The 18,330-nt window shown below is 41.0% G+C and overlaps 1 protein-coding gene across 1 annotated transcript in view; it reads left to right on the forward strand.

The window, feature by feature from the left end:
• The window catches only part of LOC126235270 (telomerase reverse transcriptase-like), a 186,903-nt gene that overhangs the window by 139,324 nt on the left and 29,249 nt on the right, over positions 1 to 18,330 (forward strand). The window contains exon 8 of the mRNA XM_049943999.1: positions 14,363 to 14,613. Coding sequence (XP_049799956.1) covers positions 14,363 to 14,613 — 251 coding nt within the window. The remainder of the gene's footprint in view (positions 1 to 14,362; positions 14,614 to 18,330) is intronic.

Consider the following 18,330-nt stretch of genomic DNA (forward strand, 5'->3'; position numbering starts at 1 on the left):
ATGTCAAATCCAGATATTACACCACCTGTATGGAAAGGATGGATTGCTGTTGCCCACATAAAGGAAGTGTTGAGTTGCAGACAGGTGCAATGAAAGAGACTGTTAAAATGTTCAGCTTCTGGATAACATCGTTGTGCCAGAATATGAAATACTCGCACACAAATGGCCACCATCTCCAGTCATTGGGGCCTGACTGCAACTGAAATGAGCGGAAATCTCCAGAAGTTGCTGGGGGGGGGGGGGGGGGGGGGGGAGTTAGGAGGCAGCCAGGGGCAAGGAGAGGGAAGGATGGGATAGGATGTTGTGCTGCCTGTGGAAGTGTGCAGGGACATTGTGGGGACATGATGTGGCTACTAGGTGCAGTGTCAGGAAGCTGTGCTGGGAAGCTTTTGGGGGGGGGGGGGGGGCTGAGAACTGCCGTGGAGAAGGGGAAAAGACTAGTAAGAGTATTGGGGGGATAGAAGGCGTTTGTAGTGCTGGAGTGGGAGCAGGGAAGGGCATAAATAATGGAGGACAGAGATTAATGAAGGTTGAGCCAAGGGGCTACAGGATTAAAGGATGAGTTTTTCTGAGAGTTATCACATGGACAATTCAGAAAAGCTGGGGCTGGTAGGAAGAATACAGGTGGTGCAGGCTGTAAAATCATTAAAATGAAGCACATTGTGTTGTGCAGCATGTTCAGCAACAGGGTGGTCAGGGCTGTTTCTGGGCCACAGTTTGGTAGTGGTAATTCACACAAACAGACAGTTTGTTAGTTAGTTGTCATGCCCACATAGAAAGTGCAACAGTGTCTGGTAGGTTTGATGTGAGTGAAGTTCCTGATGTAGCCATACATGAGGTGATGCCAACAATGAGGAAGATGGCTTGTTGGGTTGAGGAGGACCAGGAACATATGTATTAGCAAACTGAGTTTTTATCCTTAGTTTTCAGTTCTGTATTGGGATGAGTCTCATGTTCAGAGGGAGGGCCCATTAGTAAGTTTATGCTCACTCTTGAGCCTGAGGCTCACTTAGTTGATGCCACAAGTGTCTTCAGTTTCTATGAGGGTGTACTGAAAAGTAATGCCTCTGAACTGTTTGTGTTAAAATTCTTGAAGCTTTTTAAATAAACAAAAGTTATTAACATTATACATCTTTATTCTTCATGTCTACATGTTTGCAGCTAGATGGATCCAAATTGTAGCATGTAACATGGCAGTGTATGACGTAACTATGTCAGTGTGTGAGAAAAGCGCACTGCAATCGAGTTTTGAATTTGAAGAGTTGTCTGCACATGGATCGCTTTCTCCTTCAGCATGACAATTGTGGACCACACACAAGTTCTGTGACATCTGCAACAATCAGATGCATTGGGTTCACTATCGCCGATCACCCTCCAGGTATTGCTAACTTGTCCCCATCTTATTTTCATTTGTTTCCGAAACTTAAATAACACCAAGCAGAGGTGAGGTTGTCACTCCATCAACAAAGTCAATCATTCTACAGAGACTGTGCCAACAAACTGTTTTTTTTATTGGTAGAAATATGTTCAGCACCAGGATGACTATGTTGAGAAATAAATATGTAGATGCGAAGAATAAAGATGCAGAGTGTTAATAAAGTTTGCTTTATTTAAAAAGTTTTAAGAGTTTTACCGTGAAAAATTTGGAAGCAGTACTTTTCAGCACACCCTTATATTTAATTAAATATGAGGTTATTTCCAACAGTGACAAATAAATCTGTTCCACTTCCCTTCAGCCTATCCTTTCAACATACACTCCTGGAAATTGAAATAAGAACACCGTGAATTCATTGTCCCAGGAAGGGGAAACTTTATTGACACATTCCTGGGGTCAGATACATCACATGATCACACTGACAGAACCACAGGCACATAGACACAGGCAACAGAGCATGCACAATGTCGGCACTAGTACAGTGTATATCCACCTTTCGCAGCAATGCAGGCTGCTATTCTCCCATGGAGACGATCGTAGAGATGCTGGATGTAGTCCTGTGGAACGGCTTGCCATGCCATTTCCACCTGGCGCCTCAGTTGGACCAGCGTTCGTGCTGGACGTGCAGACCGCGTGAGACGACGCTTCATCCAGTCCCAAACATGCTCAATGGGGGACAGATCCGGAGATCTTGCTGGCCAGGGTAGTTGACTTACACCTTCTAGAGCACGTTGGGTGGCACGGGATACATGCGGACGTGCATTGTCCTGTTGGAACAGCAAGTTCCCTTGCCGGTCTAGGAATGGTAGAACGATGGGTTCGATGACGGTTTGGATGTACCGTGCACTATTCAGTGTCCCCTCGACGATCACCAGTGGTGTACGGGCAGTGTAGGAGATCGCTCCCCACACCATGATGCCGGGTGTTGGCCCTGTGTGCCTCGGTCGTATGCAGTCCTGATTGTGGCGCTCACCTGCACGGCGCCAAACACGCATACGACCATCATTGGCACCAAGGCAGAAGCGACTCTCATCGCTGAAGACGACACGTCTCCATTCGTCCCTCCATTCACGCCTGTCGCGACACCACTGGAGGCGGGCTGCACGATGTTGGGGCGTGAGCGGAAGACGGCCTAACGGTGTGCGGGACTGTAGCCCAGCTTCATGGAGACGGTTGCGAATGGTCCTCGCCGATACCCCAGGAGCAACAGTGTCCCTAATTTGCTGGGAAGTGGCGGTGCGGTCCCCTACGGCACTGCGTAGGATCCTACGGTCTTGGCGTGCATCCGTGCGTCGCTGCGGTCCGGTCCCAGGTCGACGGGCACGTGCACCTTCCGCCGACCACTGGCGACAACATCGATGTACTGTGGAGACCTCACGCCCCATGTGTTGAGCAATTCGGAGGTACGTCCACCCGGCCTCCCGCATGCCCACTATACGCCCTCGCTCAAAGTCCGTCAACTGCACATACGGTTCACGTCCACGCTGTCGCGGCATGCTACCAGTGTTAAAGACTGCGATGGAGCTCCGTATGCCACGGCAAACTGGCTGACACTGACGGCGGCGGTGCACAAATGCTGCGCAGCTAGCGCCATTCGACGGCCAACACCGCGGTTCCTGGTGTGTCCGCTGTGCCGTGCGTGTGATCATTGCTTGTACAGCCCTCTCGCAGTGTCCAGAGCAAGTATGGTGGGTCTGACACACCGGTGTCAATGTGTTCTTTTTTCCATTTCCAGGAGTGTACATTCGAATTTTTCTGAAAAATCCCACTGATGTCAGTTTTGGGTTTTAGTCAGCTTCCTGAATCTAGAGCTCCCCTCTCTTTAAGGAACTTCAATTTCTGAGACTTTGTTGTGAATGCTTCCAAGTTGATGACTATAGTAGAGTCAGTGAAAGAAAGTCGTGGAAAGTTGCAATGGGCGTGGCACAGCCACGTCACACACTTTGTCAATCATGTAATCCCATTCTTTACATGTCTCTGTGGCAATGCCTCAGTGTTGTCACAGCTCTACAGAAGACTATTGTTTTGCCTGCAGTCATTTGTTTCAGGTGAAAGCTGAGAATAGCACTGCCAGCTATCAGGGGTCTACTTTTACAGATTATACTGTAGTATTTTATTAGTCTCATCTGCACCTGATTGCATCTTGTTCTGTCAGTGGTAGCTTGAACACCTTCGTCAACATGTTAAATTAGATTCCCAGACTTTGGAACTGCTGATGTGGGTGTTTGTTGCACAGGCTCAGTCAGAATACTGCTGGATGTAGGACTTACCGCTGACTTACCATTCATAATTAATTCAAGTAGTAACAGATAGTGTGTTTTATGGAGAGGAGGCAGTCTCCATGGGAGAGGGTAGATAGGACATGAGGTATATTTCATTATTTCTGGCATGTGACTTTTGGTAATTCACCCCAAACACTCATTTTCCAGCAGCTTTCTGTAGCTTGACAGCAGTCTGAGAGATTTACAGCCATTTGATAGCAGCAGTTACTTCTTTCTGTAGCTGGCAACAGCATTCACAGTTGGGTTGTCTCTAAACCATCTTCCTGCTTCTCCTGTTGTCACAGAGATCATTTGTTGTAAGACATATATAGATCTACATGATTACAGTGAAGTTCAGATTTAGGTGCCTGGCAGATGGTTCATTGAACCACCTTCAAACTATTTCTCTACCATTCCACTCTTGGACAGTGCACTAGAAAAACAAACACTTAAATCTTTCTGTGTGAGCTGTGATTTCTGTTATTTTATTATGATGATCATTCCCCCCTATGTATGTTGATGCAATGAAATATTTCCACACTGTGAGGAGAAAGTTGGTGATTGAAATTTCATGAGGAGATCCTGCCGCAATAGCAGTACCCCAGAAGAGGGCATAAAAGTGTAATGTAGGCAATCTCTTTAGTAGAGCTGTTGCATTTTCTCAGTGTTCTGCTTATAAATTGTAGTCTTTGCTTTACCCATAACATTACCTTCGCAATTGTTCCAACTTAAGTTATTTGAAATTTAATTCCTAAGTATTTAGTTCAATTTACAGTCTTTAGATTTGTGTGATTTGTCATGTAACTGAAATTTAGCACATTCCTTTTGGTATTCATGTGGACGACTTCACACTTTTCATTATTTACAGTCAGTTGCCACTTTTTGCACCATACAGATAGCCCCTATCTTGTCTAAATCATTTTGCAATTTTTTTTATCATCTGATGATTTGATAAGACAGTAAATGACAGTATCATTTGTAAACAATCTTGTGGTTCCTAAATCGTTTATGTAAATTAGGAAGAGCAGAAGGCCCATAACACTTCCTTGCATATGCCAGATATTACTTCTGTTTTACTCAATGACTTTTTGTCAATTATTACAAACTGTGCCCTTTCTGACAGGAAATAATGAATCCAGTCACACCACTGAGATGACAGTCCATAGGTAAGCAGTTTGATTAGAAGTCCATTATGAGGTATGGTGTCAAAAGCCTTTCGGAAACCTAAAAATATGGAATCAATTTGACATCCACTGTCAGTAGCACTCATTACTTCATGAGAATAAAGAGCTAGTTGTGTTGCACAAGAACAATATTTTCTGAAACCCTGTTAGCTGTTTGTCAATAAAACATTTTCTTCAAGATAACTCACACTGTTCAAATACAGTGCAGTGGAGACTCGATTACCCAGATCTCAATTATACGGATTTGTGATTATTAAGATTGTCAAGCATGAGCAAGTATGGTGTGTCTCACGAAAGATGCTCTGGGGGTCCACAGGTCGCATAGCATGGCCATCGGCCACTGTCGCACCCAGCTCTCAGACACTAATCTGCTGGTAGTCGGCTACATGTACACTTCCCCTGAGTTAAGCATAAACAACATTGCTATCTGATTAAGTTCTTACTTTTATTTACTGTAGGTGCTCAAAATTATGTCCCTTCTGTGGTAAGAGCAGCCTGACATCTCCTGACACATTAGCAGAAAGTCGATGAATTTCAGCTGCTGAAATATGGGAAATGACTAGCCAAACCCTGTCTTCCAGCTCTTCGAGTGTGTGGGGATTGGTTGCCTACATCTTATCTTTTAACATTCCCCAAAGATAAAAATCACACGTATTTAGATCTGGAGAACGAGGAGGCCAGTCAACTAGCCTATCAACACTTCATATTGCTGTCATAGAGGCTTTTGCAATGTGTCGTCTTGCATTGTCCTGCATGAAATAACCATACATCTTTTCATTAGGAGATGTTGTTGTGGTCTTCAGTCCTGAGACTGGTTTGATGCAGCTCTCCATGCTACTCTATCCTGTGCAAGCTTCTTCATCTCCCAGTACCTACTGCAACCTACATCCTTCTGAATCTGCTTAGTGTATTGATCTCTTGGTCTCCCTCTACGATTTTTACCCTCCACGCTGCCCTCCAATGCTAAATTTGTGATCCCTTGATGCCTCAAAACATGTCCTACCAACCGATCCCTTCTTCTAGTCAAGTTGTGCCACAAACTTCTCTTCTCCCCAATCCTATTCAATACCTCCTCATTAGTTACGTGATCTACCCATCTTATCTTCAGCATTCTTCTGTAGCACCACATTTCGAAAGCTTCTATTCTCTTCTTGTCCAAACTAGTTATCGTCCATGTCTCACTTCCATACATGGCTACACTCCATTAGGAGATAGTTCTCAGAAAAAAAGGATGCAGAATATTATCCACAGCGTTCAGAATGTACTGTTTTGTGGAAAGAGATTGATCCAATGATTCGTCTTGCACTAATTGCACACCGCACTCCTGTTTTCATAACATGCAGAGGTTGTTGCTATGATTCATGAGGATTTTTGGAGCTCCAGTGTCAATTGTTCTGAGAATTTACGTACCCTGACAAATGCAGCCATGCTTCATAATGTCTCAGGATCAACTTCCCCATCATGCACAGACAGTAACGTCCAGTTTCAATAACAATGTTGAGGAACAGTATCTTAGTTCCTCAGTTGATGCAATACTGTTATTTTATATGGCTTCAATTTCAGTTTGTTTACAGCTCTGTGAGCAGATGCTCTTGACACACCAGTATGAAGTGCCAAACTGTTCAGGGATTTTCTCAGACTTCTTTCCAAGGCCCCCTCTATCTCCTCTCATTTATTTTGGGTAAAAACACTCAGTTCTCTAGACCTTCATTTGCATAACCCATATTCCACTGTATATGTTCCAAAATCCTATTCAAATTGACATTAGCGATACGGGCCTGCAATTTAGCAGATTACTCCTATTTCCTTTCTTGGGTATTGGTGTGACTTCTGCAACTCTCCAGTCTTTAGGTACAGATCTTTCAGTGAGAGATCAGTTGTATATCATTGCTAAATGTTGAGCAATTGTACACCATACTCTGAGAGCAACCTGACTGGTATACAGTCAGGACTGGAGGCCTTGCCTTTATTAATTGAGTTAAGCTGCTTTGTTACACCAAGGATACCTACTTCTAAGTTACTCAGATTGGCAGTTGTTCTTGGTTTTAAATTCTGGAATATTTACTTCATCTTCTTTGGTGAAGTAATTTCGGAAAACCACATTTAGTAACTCTGCTTTAGTGGCACTGTCAGCAGTAACATCAACATTGATATCACGCAGTGAAGGTATTGATTATGTCTTTCCACTGTTGTACTTTACATACAACTAGAATCTCATTGGATTTTCTGCCAGACATCAAGACAGAGTTCCGTGTGTATAGAATTAGAAGCATCTCGCATTGAAGTTCAAGCTACATTTCAGACTTCTGTAAAATTTTGACAATCTTGAGGGTTTTGTTTACTTATAGCCATTGACACTATTTCTTCGAATTTATACCACTTCTGGTCTGCACTTACATATTCAGGTTAGGAGGATAGACTGTCTCTTATGAAGCCCTCAAGCGAATTTTTATCTTCTTTACTAGATGTATTTTGAGTTTATTTTTAGTGGTTTTGGATGTCATGGTATACAGTCTCCATACAACAACCATGTGATCACTAATCCCTGTATCTGTCATGATGTTTTCTATTTGCTCAGGATTATTTGTTGCTAAGAGGTCAAGTATGTTTTTGCAACCATTCAAAATAATTTTCTGAAAACACATTCACAACAATTTTGGACGAAGTTTTATTCCTACCTCCATCTTTAAAAATGTATTTTCAACAACATACCCAGTGGTGGCTGCTGTGTAAGAGCATGTGAACACCCCATCTTGTGACATCTTGTGAATTTGTTTGTTACTTTTCTTTGATTGCTGTTAAATGTAACATTGAGGCTGTAATCTGAAATACATGGCACTAAATCTATCATGCTAGTACTGCTACTCTTCAAGACTTTGTGAAACTTGGCATCAGGGTCACATGCACATCTTCAGCTGTGCACATTTGAAGGAGCTTATGTACATGCACAACTGATGTGACATCATTGCCTTATGGGTCAAATACATATGGATTTGATAAGGAATGTGCACCGTTTACAGAGTGCACAGCTAGCCCATACCACTCAGCTACAAGTTTATGATACTGCCACTAGGTGGTAGCACACTGCAGCAGACTTGTATCCCCATTCGCTTGGTGTAACTCATGCTAGACAGTAGCACACTCCTCAGATATGCAAATTCACTCACTATATAGTAAAATTAGACCAGATGTCATTATATGCTATAGTGAAAGAAAAACCTATTTTATGGGTTTGTGAATGAGCTATAGTATATTAAGTTTTGGATTTTATGATACTGTAATCCTTCTCAGGTGGCGAGAACCATAAGAGCCTAAAGCACATCATTGTCGATTGTGAGCTTGTTGCATTTATTCATGCTTCTGATATCTGTTGAGCTTATGGTGAGTCACATTTATCTGTGCCATAGGCTCGCACTGTATTTATGAATATTCACGAAAAGCCGTCTCACTTGTTTTCCTTATATTCACTTAAATATGAATCAACGACAGTGTGCTTTAGGCACATATTGTTCTCAGTGTCTCATTTGTGTTCTAGTGAAGTGACCATGTTGGCAGACATTACTACTTGAATTTAATCATTTACAAAAACGGTAGTTTGTGCTCAGAGTTGGTTGTTTACTGTGCAGGAATCGGCTTACATGTGCAGTGTCAACATGAGCTCTGTTGAATCTGTTTTTAAGTACCAAAATAAAATAAAATTACCAGGAAAAGTTACCCACAAAGGCACTGGGAACTCCCAGATCAGATTCACTGATAGAGAAAGTGACAAAATCAAATAAGTGTCAGTAGAAGTGAACATTTAACAGGGAAGTGTACAGTAGCGTAAGTTGTTGTGTTGGTACAAGAAAATGTCTGAATTTCAGCCCGGAAGTTAATCTTACTGTGTTACTGATCTTGTACATTTGTCTGAAAAAATAAGAAGCACGAAAACTCCCACTTACACAAAAACTCGAAACGGAGAGTAGCAAAAGCTTACACTTTTATTTCATTCCTGCCCTAAACTGTATTTATGTACCAAGCAAAAAAATTCGATAAAAACAGTTCTTTCTTTTGTTAAACAAGTTACACATATTATTATTCTTCTTTCTTTCTTCGTTTGAGGTCATCTGAGGACCACACACCAATTTCAATGCTTCCTTCTTTGTTGTTCTTTCTTTTCCCTCCAGTATTCTTTGATCTTTTCACTATGTATCCTTTTTCTCTCCTCGGACCATTTTGACCCTGTCTTCTTCTCCCTCTTGCCTTGGAATCCTTCCATTTTTAACACTTTCCTCTTGAAACTCTCTCTTTCTGTTGCATCTTTTTCACTTATGTTGTTTCTTTCCAAATCTTCCTAACTTCTTGTATCCAGGCTATTGTTGACTTCTTGTCCCAAAGACATTTAAAAATCTGTTTGGTTAACCTGTCGCTGTTCATGCTCTATAGTGTTTCATTTATGTTTCCTATGTTGTGATAAACTACTTCATTGCTTCTTAATTTCCATACCTCTGTATTTTTTGGTGGTCCAAGTATTTTTCAAATGATTTTTCTTTCTAGGACTTCAAGTTTGTGTAATTTGTAGTTCAGTACTAAACATTCACTTGCATACTTGCATAAAGACATTCTGGTTTTACTACTGTGTTGTAGTACTGTATCTTCAAATTTTTAGACACACTTTTAGTTGTAGATGTTCCCAGTTATTCCATAAGCGCTCTCCATTTTATGTACTCTTTCTTCTACAGCGAATTTTTCTAAGCCATTTTCTTGGATAATTTCTCCTAGGTATGTAAATTTATTTACCCTCTTTAGCTCGCCAGTATCTGTTGCTAGGGATTATTATTATTATTATTATTATTATTATTATTATTATTATTATTATTATCAGTGGCTGTAGTTGTATAAACTTGTTGATAAGCAAGACTGTTATACAGCAGATGCTATTAATTTCACACTCTCAAATTTATCTGAATTTTGTGAACACCCAGAATGCATACTCACGAGCCACCTCTGAACATATCATGCGTAGATTTAAGTCACCACCAACTATTACTGTATGAGTGGGATACCTATTTCAAATGAGACTTAAGTTCTATTTCAACAGTTCAGCAGCTATATCATCTGAGTCAGGGGATTGGCAGAAGGGACCCATTATTCATTTATTCATGTTGTCAAATATAACTTCTACCATACTAACTCAAAGGAACTATTTACTTCAATTTCACTACAAAGTAAACTACTTCTGACAGCAATAAACATTCCACCACCAAATGTCTTTAATCTGTCCTTTCTGAACACACTTAGATCCTCTGTAAAAATTTTGGCTGACCTTGTTTCTAGCTTTAGCCAGGTTTCCATACCTATAACCATATGAGCTTCAGTGCTTTCTATTACTGTATGGAGCTCTGGTTCTTTTCCATCACAGCTACAACAATATACAACTACAATACTGATTGTTTCTAGGTCTACTCTCCTGTGCGTTTTCTGCACTGCTTTATTAAAAGGAACCTTGAAATCCACCAGCCTATGGTGCGTCGAGGAATCTGCAGTCTACATGGTCACAGAACCATCTGAGCCTCTGATTCAGACCCTCCTCACAGCTCTGTACCAAAGAACAACACTCAGTTCTGTCAGTGATGCCACAGATGGCGAGCTCTGCCTTCATCTCGCAAGCAAATCTGGCAGTCTTTATTACTTCAGCTAACCACCTGAAACCAGAGAGAATCTCTTCCGATTCAAAGTGACGCACATCGTTAATTCTGCCATGAGCCACCACCTGCTGTTGGCTGCACCCTGTACTCTTCCCACATTTGGAATGACCCCAGCCAGTATGCATATAGAGTGAACACTGGATTCCTTCCCCTCCTTGAAAGCCATATCCCTAAGAGGGTACATTACATGCCTAACATGGGAACTCCCAACTATCAGTAACCCCACCCTCTGTGAGTGCCCAGACCTTGCGGGTTGAGACACTTCCTCTGGAACAGGGCAAGGGATTTCATCTAACCAGGGACTTTGTCAGCCACAGACAGCACCAAGAACCTGTATGTTAGGTGAACTGGGGTGGCCGATCAGACCCTAGGAAAGTCTTTTGCTGCCTGCCTCTCCTTGGAGTGCGGAGCGACCTCCCACTTGACCATGGATGGTGGGTCAACTTCAGTGTGGGCAGTGACCTGGGCAGCCACTGTAGTGGACCAGTCTCGGATATGTGTCATGTATTGCACGTCTCCTTGATCCCCATGTTCGGTCTCCCACAGTGACGCCCATTAGCAAAAGCCTCAAGCTGTGTGACCAAAGCCGACACTGCCTGTAGCCGTGCGCGAAGAGTCGGCAACTAAGCTCGCATCTGACCACAGCAATCACAGTCCTTACCCATACCAAAGGCAACAAAACAGTACAGTACACAGTTATTAGAATGCTAGACTATGCCTGGTAAGCACTCAAATGCCTAACAAATTAAGAAAGGAAACTAATTTTCACACAGATAACTGAAAACAAGTCACTCCTGTTTGAAGCTCTTAAATATAATTCACAAACAAAACAGTGTACTCGGCTTATGCGTAACAGCAACAGAATGTAGCCTATCTTGCTGAAGGTGAGCACTCAAACATGCAAGAAATTAAGAAACTAAACTAGTATCCATACAGATAATTGAAAATAAGTCATTCCTGTTTGAAGCTCATAAATATAATTCACAAACAAATAGTGTACTCATCTTACCTGTAACAGCAATGGAAGGTGCTCTCTCTTGCTGACAGTTCAACCGACACAGGCCTGATCCAAGCGAAACAAAGAAACAGCCAATTTTATTGTGTTCTTTAATAAAAAGATAGTATCATTTTTTAACAATATTGGCTCTGCTGATGACAGCTGGTGTGGTAAGTTACTTATAAGATGCTTTCCTGTGTCTTGCCAAGTAATTCCTATTTACCTGACATATTTCTATCATCTCTTACCTTCCAGGCAGATAAGGTTTAAAACTAGTGGCAGGTCTACTGATACCTGTAGAATTTACTAAGCAGATTGTAACGGTTGTTTAATCTCAGAGGACTAGAATCAGTACCCAATTTAATTCACTGTTTCCTGGAGCATTGCCCGCATCTCGTGGTCGTGCGGTAGCGTTCTCGCTTCCCACGCCCGGGTTCCCGGGTTCGATTCCCGGCGGGGTCAGGGATTTTCTCTGCCTCGTGATGGCTGGGTGTTGTGTGCTGTCCTTAGGTTAGTTAGGTTTAAGTAGTTCTAAGTTCTAGGGGACTTATGACCACAGCAGTTGAGTCCCATAGTGCTCAGAGCCATTTGAACCATTTTTTCCTGGAGCATTAAGGAATTAATTCTAGAAGTCAAAAGAGTGTCATTACAGCAGATTTGTTATATCCTTTTGTGTTTCTATGAAACTCTAGAGGAGACTGGGTGGTGCATAGTTGAACTGTGAAGCTTGAAAATGGATGAAGACTGGGTTCACTCTCGAAACACCATCAGTTATTCACTTTGTTGGCTTCAAGATCCATTTTTATTTGTATGCAGAATGCTTAGATAACCTTTTCTATGCATGACTCCTGACAATTATTTTAGAAAAGCTAGATATTAGTTTTGTATTTCTTATTTTTCATCCTGTTCTGTGAAGTAAAGTGGCTTTACTATTGATTGTTTTGGGTTATGAACATTCTTGTACTAAATAATGCACTTTTTGATATCAGTTAGCTCAGAGTTTTCTGTTGTTTGAACTTAGGTTAGGTTAGGTTAGTGTTTTTTAACGTCCCGTCGACAACGAGGTCATTAGAGACGGAGCACAAGCTCGGGTTAGGGAAGGATGGGGAAGGAAATCGGCTGTGCCCTTTCAAAGGAACCATCCCGGCATTTGCCTGAAATGATTTAGGGAAATCACGGAAAACCTAAATCAGGATGGCTGGAGAATGGATTGAACCGTCGTCCTCCCGAATGCGAGTCCAGTGTGCTAACCACTGCGCTGAACTTAGTTTAATGATCTTATTGGGATACAGTTAGGACCAGAGGATGGTGATTATTTCCAGATCTGGATGCAGACTCAAGATATTTCCATTTTAGGAGGCTTTAACTCAGTATCTGATAACATTTATTTTAAATTAAATTTTGTGCCATGTTTGTGTAATGTTCATCAAATATGTTAGCATGTTGTATGGTATCTTCAACAGATTTTGCTTCACTTTCTATGGTGAATTTTTTGTGTCTTATTTTATTTCTGCCAACATTATTATTAAAATTATTTCAGATTAATTTCACTTTGTCACTTTCCTGTATATCTTTCTGTAGCTTCTTACAAGTTGTTTCATAGCTGAATTCTCTTTTGCTGTTTTATTTAAGTCACTAAGAGTTTCTGATAATGCTCTTACGCCTTTGGTATCTATGTATTTGACTTTATGTTTATTTTGCTTTCTTATTATCATTATTATTATTGACAATACAAAATCAAATTACTGTCTGTAATGATGGGAAAACAAGTCAGATGTTTTGTTCTCATTGTCTTCAAAGGCAAAAGTGTAGTTGGAATTCCCTAATTAGTTTTCACACATGTGTTTGTGTCTTAATCACAGACATCACCAATCAAAATTGATTGCTAGTTGTGGAGACATGGTCAGTGATATTTCTAGATGCTCACTCCAGACGAATGTGACCAGTCCACATTCTGTACAACTTGGAAAGTATCTGTCCATTAAACATTGATGAGGGAGCATCTTGAATATGCCATGACACTATGGTTCTCATTCCCATTAATTGATAACTGTCTTTTTATAACAGATGTGATAATGGAGTAGAATGTGGACTAAATTGTGTAACACTGCCATTTCTGATCTAATATTTAGTGAATCAATAAAAAATGGTTGAAATAGTGGATTTACCATACAGGGTAAATCAGATCAGTATTGCATCTTAGTAGGTTATATTACTTGGGTTTGTTGATCAGCTGAACTGACAACGTACCACTGACATGTTTCTTTATGTTATGATGATCATGCTCACTGTGCCTTCTCACTGACATTTTGCTCCAAGAGACTGAACATAGTTGAACATAATGTATTTTACAATCAGCTCCTTTGATTATGAACAGAACTGTTTACACTATACAGTAATCACAGAGCCTTGACTTACATTGTGGAGAATTAATGAAGACTGTTTGAAACACACTTGTATGTTAAACTTAAATCTGTTTGTAGTTACATGAACAAATTGAGCAGGTGTTAGGATACTGAGTTGATCACATGTTACATCCAAGAGAAATGTTTGCTGTCAGAAACTTGTACTTTTGTATATTAATGCACAGCATTGCTTTCATTCTGTTTTTCTGGTTTATTATTATTATTTTATGTTTAATAGCCAACTTTATACATACTTTTATGTGCAGCTTCAGTGTATGGTTGTCTTCATTCTTGACCCGTCTAAGCATATGCATGCAAAAGCATGCATATGCTTAGACACTTTTGACAAATTTAGAGGTGAAAACTGAATCAATAATTTTCTGACTATTTAAGGTACCTTGAAACAGTGATGAAGACCCAGTTTCTCTCCATGAAACCCATTATGTTGAATTTGAGAGTTAATTCAAGGAAAACTGTTCTAATAAATGTCTTTGGAGTAGCACTTCTTGCAGCATATAAATTCAGTGAAGTGATACGAAAGACATTCACTTTCATTAATGTACAGTTTATCTTCAGCACAATTGTAAAATCCATAAGAACTGAGACACGCAGGTGTGTGAAGATCAGCAAAAAAAACTGTGGAAGTAAGTGATACATATTTTCAGTAATGTTTGTATTTTTCAGTGTTGTCCTCAGCTTGATTGCTTCTGTTTGGGGTACACAGAGGCATGAAATCATTCATAAAAATACTTTATCTTTTATTAAAGTCCATCTTTTGTCATTATTTGTTTTAATTGTGTAACACCTTGCTCATTAATAAGATAATTAATGAATTATTCAATTTATTGTTGGAACTAACAGCAGCAGGATAAGTTAAGCATATGTTTCTTACTCCAGCAATAAGTATAAGTCCAGTGTCTATCGGAGCATTCCAAATCTCAGGACCGTGACATAAATGTACCTCATATGAAACCAACTGTAACATTGTGTCTGCACATATAACTGTTAATTCATGTTCCATGTAGTTTCCACCTTCAACAGTAGTGTCTATATTTGTTGTAAAATTCTGTTAATGATGACTTTGTCAAGTAAGTCCTTTAGAGAGTATAACCTTGGCGAAACAAAAGTTCCAGGCACAAATTTCTAAGGAACTTAACAAATCAGTAAATTTTATCCCAGGCCAAAGATGATGTAACTTATCAAACGAAAGCGCTGGCATGTTGATAGACACACAAACATACACACAAAATTCAAGCTTTCCCAACCAACGGTTGCTTCATCAGGAATGAGGGAAGGAGAGGGAAAGACAAAAGGATGTGGGTTTTAAGGGAGAGGGTAAGGAGTCATTCCAATCCTGGGAGCGGAAAGACTTACCTTAGGGGGAAAGAAGGACAGGTATACACTCGCGCATGCGCACACACACACACACACACACACACACACACACACACACACACACACACACACATATATCCATCCACACATACACAGACACAAGCAGACATTTGTAAAGGCTATGTGCGGATGGATATGTGTGTGTGTGTGTGTGTGTGTGTGTGCGAGTGTATACCTGTCCTTTTTTTCCCCCTAAGGTAAGTCTTTCCGCTCCCAGGATTGGATTGACTCCTTACCCTCTCCCTTAAAATCCACATCCTTTCGTCTTTCCCTCTCCTTCCCTCTTTCCTGATGAAGCAACTGTAAGTTGTGAAAGCTTGAATTTTGTGTGTATGTTTGTGTTTGTTTGTGTGTCTATCAACATGTCAGCACTTTCGTTTGGTAAGTTACATAATATATATATATCTAAAAAGAAAGATGATGATACTTACCAAACAAAAGCGCTGGCAGGTCGATAGACACACAAACAAACACAAATATACACACAAAATTCAAGCTTTCGCAACAAACTGTTGCCTCATCAGGAAAGAGGGAAGGAGAGGGAAAGACGAAAGGATGTGGGTTTTAAGGGAGAGGGTAAGGAGTCATTCCAATCCCGGGAGCGGAAAGACTTACCTTAGGGGGAAAAAAAGGACAGGTATACACTCGCACACACACACATATCCATCCACACATACAGACACAAGCAGACATATTTAAATATGGGCATGGGATGAGTTAGTTGCTATTTATAAACAGCTGGAAATTGCTTTGATTGCTGTCAATCAGTTGAAAACTGCTTTGAATGGGGGTGTTGGACAAAATGGTGGGAGACAGTACTAGAGGTACCTCTAGTACTATCCTCACCCATGAATTATTTTTCTTTTCCAGAAAATACATTTCCCATCAACACCCAATAAATAGCCTGAGAGTCAGTGGTAGGTTTAGGGATACTCTACAAAGGAGCCAAGGTCCAGAGAGAAATCAATCTACACTTATTACCCTTACCAACAGTTTGGAAATACTGTCTCCAACTGAAATTGCAACTGAACCAGTCTGATACAATTTGTTGAAGTGGAAATAGAGCTCAAATCCACTGAGATAGAAACTGAAGCTGCACACAAGAGTGTTTGAGTAAGGCTCAGCATCAAGAGTGGGAATAAACTTATTAATGGGTCATTCCAACAGACCATCAGACTACGGTTAGATGTAACCAAAAACTGTGGAGAAAATCTTGGCTTGCCCAGTATGTATGTGCCCCAATCACAGTGTCATTATTGGAGATCTTAATCAATTGGAAAATCTGGGTGCTGAGTGGGGTTTTGGGGCTGCCTTGTGGCAACAAATTAACTCTGTGTAATGCCAAATGCTTTATTACAGCTCCTCACAATAGCTCAGTGCAGGAAGCAGTAGCTTGGCCGCTGCTTTCCGCAGTCTACTGCGCGTCTTCGCACTGCAATGTTCGCAGAGCATAGCATTGGCTGGACAGTGGCCTATGATGCAGCTGTCTCCATCAGCAGTGATCCCAACTCTGGGCAGTCTTGGTTAGCTGTGACAATGTGTTGTGCCGTAGCTTGTGCCCTGACACTATGCAGAAGGCAGCAGCCTAGTGACATAATGGCAATGACCCACTGCCCTCAAGACAATGGCTGGCGAACTGCTTCCCAAGGCCAGAGCTGGCCCATGAAGAGAGCGACTCCAAATCCCATCATCTCAGGGCAGACTGCCTTGAAGCATAGTTGAACTGTGGCTCACAAACAACGTTCCAGACTGCGGCCGAGTGACACAGCCCTTTGGTGGTAGAGCTGCAACACTGATAGAAGTGACTCTAGTATAAAATGGCTTGGCGTTTATACACTTTCAAGCTGCACTTGTTTTGGCTTTGCTGTGACTTGCGGCACAGGCTGTTAGGTTGTCTACTGTTTCAGCCTGCTGTGTCAACTGTTTCCTGAACCTCCTAGGCCAACTTCTCAGTATTGCAAAGCCTGTTTTATATTGTGTAAAGCAGGTTTTTTTCAGCTCATAATCTCCATGCTGAGCTGCAGAGCACTCCCTGCTCTGTGGGGTGCTGTCGCTTACTGTGAGCAATCAAATGGGCCAGCGACACGTGACATGGCAGGTGCCATGACAGGACTTTCAGTCTGCGTGCTACACTTTACACGATCGCCAACATCACACTCTTAGCAGTTAACACATAGCAACATGCTGCCTGGCAAATAAGAAGTTGAGGAAATAAATTAGAAACAACTGTTTTAAAAGAAACTGCATATGTCTATAGGGTTTCTGAAATTAGACACTTTTTTTCATAACAAGAGCAGAAATATTGGGCATCAGGGTGATTGCAACATTAATGTGGAGGATGGCCTTCTGTGTCGCATTCTAATCAAAAGATTGTTCCTTGGTTTTTATTCTTTTCATTGCTGCGAAAAGCTGCTCACAAGAATTTAATGATTAAAACATGCACATGATACATGCAGCATTTTTGTGGAGCCTGGGAAATGTTTTTTGCTGTAACAAACAATACCACCATGACAAATTTATCGTTTTGTAGTATCTATGTTTCAATAAAGTTGAATTTTGTGGATCAGTAACTTTCAACTGAAGTGACGATGGCAGACCACTGGATAAAACCGTGAAAAGAGTGCCAAACAATTTCATTTCCATTTCAAAAATAGTGAGCTCTCGGAATGCTGTTTCAAAAGATGTAATGAGCTGCCTTATCTTGACTTGACTAAAACTAGACATTAAGGTAGTTTTAAATAATCCAGACAACTGAAAAAGGTTAAAAAATCCTTTGAATTGGTGTCGATTTGCACTGTGATGCCACACAAAATTCATGCATTTGACCACAACTTTCATTACATCACCTGGTTCCACTGTTTCAGCTCACAGTGCTTGTTGGTGAATGAAACAATGAACAGTTAAAATCTCTTTTCTCGAATTCATTCTTGAGTTTATTTTTCAAACACTGATGATGTCAGATCATT

This window comes from Schistocerca nitens, chromosome 2 (assembly GCF_023898315.1).
Source record: "Schistocerca nitens isolate TAMUIC-IGC-003100 chromosome 2, iqSchNite1.1, whole genome shotgun sequence".
In the NCBI taxonomy this organism is placed as follows: Eukaryota; Metazoa; Arthropoda; class Insecta; order Orthoptera; family Acrididae; genus Schistocerca; species Schistocerca nitens.